At 35.8% G+C, this 10,951-nt stretch overlaps 1 protein-coding gene across 1 annotated transcript; it reads left to right on the top strand.

The window, feature by feature from the left end:
• The first annotated feature begins 5,323 nt into the window (after window positions 1–5,323).
• On the top strand, window positions 5,324–7,190 carry LOC149156289 (GDSL esterase/lipase At5g03820-like). The gene is made up of 5 exons (XM_089445537.1): window positions 5,324–5,576; window positions 5,772–5,902; window positions 6,006–6,239; window positions 6,628–6,883; window positions 7,000–7,190. Exons 1-5 carry the CDS (start codon window positions 5,324–5,326, stop codon window positions 7,188–7,190), a joined length of 1,065 nt encoding a protein of 354 aa, XP_089301663.1.
• Window positions 7,191–10,951: the final 3,761 nt, after the last annotated feature.

Consider the following 10,951-nt stretch of genomic DNA (forward strand, 5'->3'; position numbering starts at 1 on the left):
AAAAAAGAAGGATCGAATATTTTAAGATGGGGCTACAGGATCAAAGGAATGTTTACAATTGGAGAAAGTTATCAATTAAAAATAGAAAACCTTAGACATCAAGAAACAAATAACTGGGAAAGCATATGGAAGCAAAAAAACATGGTCGAAGATCACTTTCTTCATTTGGATCCTGAGCCACGAGAAAGCATTAACATGGGACCAAATTTAAAAAAAAATAATGCAAGGCCTATCGATATGTGTCTTATGCTCAGAACAGGAAGAGACAATGGAGTACCTTACCAATGCTTGTAAATACAGCGAAAACCTATGGAAACAACACCATCAACTTTTTGAAAGCAGTTATAGGAATCCAAATAACATGCAAACAACAATAGAGAACTAGAGGAAAAAGTCGTACCAGAACACAATCCTGAACCCTGCTTGGAGACTCTCTCTAGGATTTGTCCTGTCGAATATATGGAAAGAACGAAAAAAACTAATCTTCAAGGAACAAGGAAGAGCAAAAGTAGAAAATGGAACCAGATAATCCAAAGTATTCAAGAGACTATTCTAACAGAGAAATGGTTCGAGGAGGACTAGAAAAATAACCCAAAGGAACAAAAGATAATGACTCGCCTGAACCTGAAACCAAGCATGTTACATACATCTTCATGGAAGCACCACACCACTAAGGGAGAGGAAGTAAACTAATTCAAAAGACCACGGAAGGAATTCATCAAACTAAACTTTGATGGCACTATAGAAGGGAACCTTGGTGAGGCGGGGATAGGAGGGGTATTCAGAGATGACATGGGTAAGACACTTAGAGTCTACGCGATGGACTGTGGTAACATGACAAATAATAAAGCAGAGCTTCATGCCCTAAAAAAAGGGCTGGAGATCGCGATAAGAGAGTGATTTCAAAAATTACAGGTAGAAAGCAATTAAAAAATGGCGATTGAAATAGTAAAAAAGCTACATCAAGGAACACAGTGCAAGAAGATTAGCCGAAGTTGGAGAACTGCATGGCTAGTTCAAGAGTTCAGTAAACTAATCAGACATATAAACTACATCCTTCCCACACACATACAAAGGAAAGGCAATGTGGCAGCGGATAACCTGGAAAATTGGGGAAGCGGCCAGGTAGGCAGAACTTTAGACATAAAAGCGAAAGAACTATATCAGATGGAGGAGATGAAAAACTTAGTGAAAATCCTGGAAAAAGACAAGGAAGGGGAGGAGAACCCCTGATCGGGGTGTAGCACTGGGGAGGAAGTGGGTCAGAGGAGATGGGACCGGGAAGTGGCAGGCAACATCCAAGGAAGTGAAAGGACATGAGTGGGAAGTGGAGGTAGAGGACAGGGGAAAGGGCAAGTGGACGGATAGGGCAGGGAAGGAACAAACCCCGAGAGGAGGCTGGTGGAGATGGGAAATGAAGACAATGAAGATGGCAGGGGGGCCAGTGGGAGTGTGAGTAGAAAGATGCTAGCATGTGGCAGGACGAGGGATGAGGACATACAGCAAGAGTAGTCAGGAGTAAGTGAATGTTAATGTGAGATAGTGTAAGACAGGACAGAGGGTCACCATTCCAAGGTGATGGCGTAGGGATCAACGAGGGGAGTAATTATGACAGACAAGTGGACAAAAAGGGAAAGGAAAGAAAGGGGAGGGGAATAAAACATAAGGGGAAGCAGACCATAGGTAGATGCATGCAGAGTGAGGAAATGAAAACCTAAGAGAAGAAAGGTGGCCGAGGAACAACATCACAACTCGAGGACAGAAGCGGAACTAGTGCTGCAATTCGGTATGTTGCTTCTCTGGCCCTCAACATCTTAAGAACTAGGATGCCTTTCTACAAGAATCTAGGAAACTTGTATAGGATAGGGATCGACTCTAGCAGGGAGGAACCCAGGAATTCTTGGGTCCCTGGATGGATGAAAATTATAGAATTTGTAATGAAAATCCTAGTGGTTAGGCCAGGAGAGGAGGGGGTAGAAACCAGGAATGGAGAGGTCTCCACCATGGTCACCCAAAGAAACGAAACACGAGAGAGTGTGGCCATAATGGTTCTTGTTGGAGACTCATTGGAGAAAACAGAAGGAAAAAATGAAGAGCCACTGAGAGTAAACAGAACAGAGAAAAGAGGTAAACAGAAAAACAAAATTTCACTAGGGGCGGAAGAGAATAGGGCCAGTGTATTGCTACTCAGACCCCCAAAAACATCCCCACGGCCAAGCCTCCTTGCGACGTAAGGACAGTAACCCAGTCTACCCTAGAGGTGGTCCCAAGCGGATGCCTCTGCCATGTTGTCTGAGTGACATATTTCGATGTGAGAAAAACACGACGATAAGAGAAGAAGAATTAGAAGAAGCCAAAACTATGAGAGGAGATGGGAAAATCTAAAAAAAACTATGAAAAGCCCTAGTCCTGTCCCTAAAAGGGATAACAAATGCAACATAGGTAAATGGGAAATTGTTTGGATCTTTGTACCATATCAAACTGATATTTTTTATGGTCATGTGATAGGTCTCACCCTAAGATATGCCCAATACAGAGAGGAGGACAGTAAAAAGAAAGAAGCAACCAGCAACAGTTATGAGGCAACATGCCGACCAGGAAGTGTAAGAGAGACACAGGCAAAAAGATGGAAAATGGGTGAGCGGCTCAAACAAATAACAAAGAAAGAGAGGGAGAAACACTAGATGCGAACATATGAAAACCCTCATTGACGCTTACATGGAAGGGAACCCACTAGAATTCAGAGCTCAAATTGCTAGCTGGGAGCGAGAACTAAATGATAACATAAGGAACCAAGACATTCCCATGGAGGAATGGGAGAGCATGGTTCCGGACCCAGGGAACTCCCGAGGACAGCACTGACTCTTCAGACAAACAATACAACAATATTGGATCATGAAGAATGTGGTGGCTTGAGCTATGACTCTAAATTGGGAACAAGCAACACCCAGAGGTAAAGGAGGACACCAAGGAAAAGGATCCCGTCAGGGCAGAACTCCTCACGGAGATTGCAACAGTGCAGATACAAACTTACAGAAACAACTTGGCACTTGGGATAATTGAACAAACACTGCGAGCTATGAAGAGGAGCAAGATGCTGGGCTCCAGCACCAAAGCGCCAGCCCAATAATATCCTCGAATGAGGATTGAAACAAAGGTCCAGTTATATTTTTGTTGAAGTTTTATGATGAATAGTTCTTACTTGTTTAACTTGAATAGTAGTATAGATGGATAGAGAAAGACCTTTTAAATTTTGGACAGGGTTTAATGCAGACAGGTGGCTACCTGGTTTCCTTCGGGCAGGTAAAACCACCTCGAACAAATGGAAAATTTGATTTTGAATAGATAATATCAAGAAAAGAGGAACAACCAAATTTACAAAATAATAATAATAATAACAATAATAATAATAATAAATTTATAGTTTAGTCAATTTTTTATTAACTTTAGCAAAATAAAATGTATACTGACATAAGTATTTTAATTTTCATAAGAAATTAATAACTTTTAATAATATTTACCAATAATTTAATGACTTAATTTATATAATTATACTAATTTTATAATTTATTTTAATTTTAATAAAATAAAATATATCATGTTTAAAAAATAATTATTAATATTCACTCCTCATTTAATATATACCACTACACAGAAATAGTTATTAATATTCACTAGCCATTTAATATATACAACTACACAACTACACCATGTACAACTAACCAAACATACCCAAGTAACCGTATCGATCCTTTAAACTACATTGCCCAAGCCACACATAGCATGCGTGCATGTAGCACTCCACGTTATCCATTGCGTGAGTCGAACGGAGGAGCTAGTTACAGAAAACTGTTTCGTTGGAAGTTAGAGTAAGTCATTTTCAAACTTAACTCGCCGTTGAAGCATAAGTTTATTTAGCTGACAGTGGCCAGAGCAAACGATGAAAGGTTTAGTTAGCGCAATGCCATGTTGAAATTTACGTCCATAATTTATGGAAGATTTATATAGGAAAATTATATCGGAAACTACCATCTGTCTACCTATGTACTATGTCAGATCGCCAATAACACACATCCATATTAAGGTACTTGTTTTTACATACATTTGTATTATGATAGACAAGCGATGTTTGTGTGGATGGAAGGTTATAGCGTAGTTGCTTTTTCGTAGGTTAATTTTTTTTTAAATAAATAATTAATATGGAAAGATAATTTTTTTATCTTGACCAGTTATTAATATTTTTTTAAAATGATTTATTTTTTTCATATTAATATACTATTAATAACCATATTTATGATTAACTTAAAATTATATTTCAATTGTAAATTGATAATTAAAATATAATAGAATTATATATATATACACACTTTCAAATAAACTATATACATTATAGTTTATAATTATTACATTAAAATTAATTAATTAATATATATATATATATATATATAATAATAATGTAAATGAATTTAACATTTTATAACATGATCAGTCTACTCATTTAAACATTTTCAATTTGGAAAGCTTGACTAAGAAGTTAATATGTATAATTTCTATTATTTTGTTGTATGTCAAATTTGTTATATTTAATTTTAACTTTCCAAATTGGTTGTGAATATTAAATATTATATATATTTTTAGGTTTTTTATATTTATTTTAAATTAGATAATTATGACGATGATGATGGTGGTGATGGTTAACGTCCAATATATATATATATATATAACTAAATTATAATGTGTTTTTCCAAAAAATAATGTTAATATAAATTTATAAATAAATAAGTATTTTATTTATTTAATTATGTTAATAGAAATACATTTTTAAAATAAATAAAAAATTATAAAAATAAGTTGAATAATAATCTCATTTTATTATATTTTAAGTTCACACAAAATTTAATAATAGTGACTAAATAGTGATTAAATTCTTGTACATGGGATATAACGTTCAACCTGCAAACCACAAATGATGTTGCACAACACTTCAGGTAAGCCTAGGCAATCCCTGAGGAATACTACAAAAAATAAATGTTAATCTTTATACACACAGCCCACCCTGCTTCCTCCTTTACCGCCCATTGTGCCTATCTTTTTTGCACGAAAAAATTAGAAATGCGACCGGCAGCATTGTCCAGCTAAACAGAGACGGTAGTTTAATACAGGAAAGGAGAATCGAATGATTCGTGACCATCAGTTTTGGAGGATCGAATGATGGTTTAGCCAGCCTGGTGTAAATAATTCATATCAGCCCGCTATTATTTAAAGTGGTCGTGCCACTGAAATTCTCCAACCATCTCTGACAAGTCCAGGAAAAGTATTAACCATGGAGGGGCGTCTGAAAGTTTGTATTGTAACATATCTCTATATTGTCTTGGCATTCTGTGAAGGAAAGTTAACGTACGCAAAGCCTATGGCCACAGCCCTGTACGTCTTTGGAGATTCCACTGTAGATCCTGGTAATAACAATGGGCTTGCAACGATTGTGAAGGCCAACTTTCGTCCATATGGCAGAGACTTCGTCGGCAGAAAGCCGACTGGTCGATTTACGAACGGAAAATTAGTAACAGATATACTTTGTACTTCTACTCCATCTTTCTTTTTGCTTTACATAGTGACGTAGAATGAAAAAATATCGTGGCTAGGTTTGCACAGATTGATTTAGAAACTAACAGTAAAATAAACACAATTCTAATATAGTTATTCTTTAGTAGCAATGTTGTTATCATCCCTGGGATATAATATTCATGTTTAGTTTTTCCAATTGTATACAGCTGGATTATTAGGCCTTCCTGATACAGTTCCTGCATATTTGGATCCTCAATTCCGAGGGCCACGGATTCTTAAAGGCGCCAGCTTTGCTTCTTCTGCTTCTGGATACGATGATTCTACCTCACTCACTGTTGTTAGTACACGTTTTACACGTGATGGTATTGAGTATATAGGGATATGGATATATAGAAAGGCATTTCATACCCCAGATATAATTTGTGCTTGATTTTGTGCAGAATGTTCTAACTGTGAGGCAGCAGCTGGAGAATTTCAAGCTTTATCGAAAGCAAATTGTGAATATGGTAGGCGCGGAGAATTCCAGCAAGATAATATCCGGAGCCTTGTTTACGATAAGTGCGGGTACCGATGATTTTGCCAATAATTATTTTCTAAATCCCCTTACCCGTGCACAGTATACTGTTACCGAGTTTCAAGATCTTCTTCTCCGCTCTCTCTCGGAATTTATACGGGTAACCATATGGTCTCTGCGTTGAGAGTGACGTCTCATGCTTCCTGATTTATCAATATACTAATCAATATTTTAGTATATGAAGCATTATAAGAAATTGGTTGAATTGTTTTCCCCAAATTGACAATTACATGGTTGAATCGTTAGAAAAAATGATAATAAGTTGGCAAATTTCTTTTGATTATAAGAATATTTGATGAAGATAATAAAATTTTATTGGGCGGTTAAAAAGAATGATTGGATTTATAAATAAATGATTGTTATCCTCCCTATGTGACATAAACTTTGTTGTAATGACTTTTAAACCTTGCGATGGATTATACCTTGTTATCTATTATTACCCATTATTCTAATAAAATTGTAATTGGAAATTATGATCTTTGTGACAGAGCATTTACCAGGAAGGTGCCACCTTATTTGCCCTCATCGGTCTGCCTCCTTTCGGTTGTTTGCCTTCACAAATAACTCTGCACAACCTGACCGGCAAAGGATGCGTTGACAAGTTTAATGACGTTGCCATCTCGTTTAATCAGAAGGCTGTATCATTACTAGAGGCATTGCACCCATCAGTTCCTGGACTTAAGCTTGCTTATATTAACGTATATGACAAGCTGTTGGACTTCATAAAGAATCCTAGAAAATATGGTAATATTCTCTTTCAGTTTGATTCCTTCACGCTTTAATAAGTTTCAGTACAGCTTTTATGTGCAGAAATGCAGAGGTTGCTAAACATTGATAACTTGTGAAAAAATGTTTGGAAGGCTTTGAAGTAGTGAGGAAAGGTTGCTGCGGAACGGGTTTGCTGGAGACAGCTATTCTATGCAACCCCACGACTCCGGTGTGCCGCGATCCATCCAAATACGTATTTTGGGACTCTTTTCATCCAACAGGCAAAGCGTACAATATCCTGGCGCAAGACATGTTCTCACAGGTTGCTCTGAGTCTTTTCTAGCAGTACGGCTGTGAGCAATTCATGCAAAAGGACAAATTGTGATAAGTCAATACTAGATAAGAATCCAGTCCAATGAAAACGGAAGCCAGAATCGAATCACTGTGTGTAATTAGCTCCGCATTAGTATTAGGTACTATATAATTGTAATCGGGGGAATTTCTGAATATACATTTACAGATTTTCTCATTACGATCCAGTATCTGTATCAAGGGAAAAATAACAATCTAATATATGATCTTTCATAGATAAATTCCACAACATTGGGTCGCTGAGATATATTCTAAGATATTGCAGAGAGAGAACTTCGCGAATTGAGTTTTATTTCCTAATTAATGGCCCATAATGGGAGAAAAAGTGTGTTGGGAGAATTGGAGAAAACCCTAATGAGGTCCATGTGATATAAAGGCCACCGAGTTGACATGGCAATCTATGAGAATGAACTCCCTAAAAAGTTGGTAAATTCAATTTCACTATAGGCAAGAACGTAAAACAGTCATGCGAAATGGAAAGTCGATTTGTGTTGAGGTTTAAAATTGGGTTTAGTGTAACTAGTGGTATTTTTACCGAGAAAACTTCATTGGGTTGTTTGGAATTTAATCAGTATATTTGGGGAGGAGGGTGTTTTATTATTTAAATAGTATTTTTTTGGTTTTGAATTTAATTATTTTAATTATTGTATTACTATAATATATAGGGGTTTGAAGACAATATTTGACACAATTTTAATTTTAAAGAGATTTTAGGATAATATTTGACATAATTTTTAGGTAAATTGTGTTAACTTGAAACAAAAAAAAGTTGTGTATAATCTTAAATATTATCTTTATGGGAATGTCTTAAACTAGCAATTGCACCAGATGTTGCAAAGAAAACGTCCTAAGGCACTAGCATAGGAGTAGCATGAAGTTGTTACTCTTCCATGATGAAAGCGAAAGTGTTACCGGATTTCACTAAGATTGTAAGTAGAATTTTGGATCTTAGTTAAAGAGGGGTGTCTCAAGAATTGCATCATTGACATAAGAGTATCCACTGTATTAGGTTCTCTCTTTCTGGTTATTTAGTGTAGTTGCGAAAGAATGTACTGTAGAGGTGGAAAAGATCTATATCCTTAGCAATTATTGAGCAGAAGACCTTGATTTGGTCTTTTGATTAGATATCCATATGTATTTGCACACACAACACTTGTTTGAAGTATTTTCCTACTTGAATGGTTGGAATTTATCCACACCCTATTTGTATATGCCAAGCTTATTTTGGATTCAAGATTTCTAGCAGTTGATATAGCAAGTATTTTCCTACTTGAATGGTCGAAATTTATCCACACCCTATTTGTATATGCCAACTTTATTTGGGATTCAAGATGTCTTGCAATTGATATAACTCTCTTGGGTTTCATTCAGTTCCATTTACATTATTTACATTGTTCCCCCAATTCAAACTCTAGGAAACATTTGTTTCACTCTTTTTTATCAGTCTCTAGACAGGATCATAGACCTGCATCGAATGATTCTGGATAAATTATAAGACGATCAAATTGAAGCCAAAATATGAAACTTTTAACTCAAGGACGTTAAAATCTCAAATAATTACCATACAAGGATGGTAAATTTGAATAATGAAGATCAACACATTTGGTCTTTGAATCCTAGAAAGGACTATGAGCCTAGACTAGGATACCAAAGCCCTTTTAATTAGTGATATCAATAACCCACGAACAAATGACTAAAGTTTGTTTGGAAATGCAAATGTGTGTCGAAATAAAAATCTTCATGAGTTCACTTTTAACTAATAAAGCTTTAACACAAAACATCCTTCAAAAAAGATACTAATTAGTTAGCTCATGCTCCTTGGTTCTAATTTTCTTTTCAAAGCACTTCATGTAAAAATAAAGGTACCTTCAAAATTGTTGAATGAATTTAAAGAGAAACACTTCTTTGAAAATTTTGATGAGATTTGTAAAGGTGGACTTACGCTTCCAATTTGTACAGGTCAAGATTATGAACCACTTTAGTGTTGTAACAATATATAACTGACACAAATACCAAGCTATCATTAATACTCTATCCATCCAAAGAGACTGAGGAGTTGTTGATTCAATTTATTGAATGATTAAGCTCCTTCGACTTGTCAACATTCCCACTAATGTTATCACAATGGATTGCTACAGTTCCTTATTCATCCAACATTGTCATAGTAATTTTTATTGATAATATCAACCAATAAAAATATGGAAACCGTAACCTCTCACATCGAGCACTAAATAAGTTACAGTTTAAATTGCATCCCATATCAAAAGAATCACAGATTGACTAGTGTGTGCGAAAGTTAATTTTTCAATGAAAGAGATAGAAATTGATCAAGTAAAAGTAGCTCTCACCGTGAAGTTATATTGATTGATAAATAACATTATACAATACCAGTGAAACTGTAAACCATTTTATACTCTTATACAGTTTACTTAAAACAAGAAAACATGTGATTATTATTAAAAAAAGAAAAAAAAGTATATCTTGAATCTCTGTAAAAGTTATTTCTTTAATGAAAAATAAATTTCTGAAGAAAATATGTGCATTTTTATTGTTTTATTACTTTAGGTTTAATAATTTATTCAAGAAGAGGAGAGAATATATTTATCCTTCATAGTTTCTCTAAAATAATCTGTATTGTTTCTTATACCAGCATCCTTTGCATCCCCTTTGTCATTTCCATTGGTCAATGATTCCACAATATCCTTAGAAATAGAAAACCTTTTTTGCCCATCTCCCCGTCGATACTTGGTAAGTGGAAGCAACGTATTGTTGTTTCTACCGTGAGACTAATTCTATTGAAGTCGATGATCGAAAACATGGGTCTCTTCTAGCCAGTCTCAACAGAACATCCACCCATTGTTTTTGTTTGTGTCATTTTGTGATCCATTTCCTATTTGTCTCTCAGCTTAACCTCTGTGAAATCCATGTCGCTGCTATGAGTCTGCATAAAGGCATACAAGAGCTGAGGACCCCTGTCATCCAATTCGTTGGCTTCTTGGGCAGCAATCGCAAGGCATACACACCTTCGAATATGCTGAGACAAAACACACATTCTAATCGCTCTTTTAAACCTTGCAACAATGCAAATTTTTACACGGTGGGCGTATCTATTACTAGACACTCGATGCCTAATTCCCTTAGTGGCAATATCCCCCATAACAAACCAACCAACCATGGCTGGGGTGGAGATCGACCATTAATACTTTGTGTTGTACTCCTCTGTTCTGTCCCACTCCGCGCTACCTAATATACACAAGTAGGAGGAACACAAGCATGATTAGGGTCATTGGAATAACTAAAGTCCCAGCAGAATTTAGTAACCGCCTAGATATGCATGATGGAGGTACAACGATATTCGCATGGAACAAACTAACTAAAGCCTCACCTAACCTTAGTAAATGACTTTAGTAACCACTCAGATACGAGGTATCGATATGACAGCAAAAGATAGTTCGATCATCTAACATAGAGAATGGACGATGGATAACCGCACACAGTGGCAACTAGGGGAGTTGTTTTCAAAGGGAAATGCCTTACGTCGTAATTATTTTCTTAAAAATTTATCTCTATCAAGACAAGGGGCACATGGTGGCATGTCACTGTATTTTTGTATAAATGAATTTTGTGCATATTTACTTTCAAAATACAGTGACATTGTACACTAATCCAAAAAAAGCAATAGTGTCAACTTGGACACTATCTAAAATAGCATGGAAATATCTTTTATGTAAT

Source organism: Pinus tabuliformis, chromosome 9, assembly GCF_031772625.1.
Source record: "Pinus tabuliformis cultivar Carrire ecotype Pingquan chromosome 9, CPIR1, whole genome shotgun sequence".
NCBI lineage: Eukaryota > Viridiplantae > Streptophyta > Pinopsida > Pinales > Pinaceae > Pinus > Pinus tabuliformis.

Coding starts and splice junctions, on each gene's coding strand:
- LOC149156289 (XM_089445537.1), top strand. CDS start 5,324: ATGGAGGGGCGTCTGAAAGTTTGTATTGTAACATATCTCTATATTGTC. Junction 6,240..6,627: donor CTCTCTCGGAATTTATACGG/GTAACCATATGG, acceptor TCTTTGTGACAG/AGCATTTACCAGGAAGGTGC. Junction 6,884..6,999: donor AAAGAATCCTAGAAAATATG/GTAATATTCTCT, acceptor AATGTTTGGAAG/GCTTTGAAGTAGTGAGGAAA.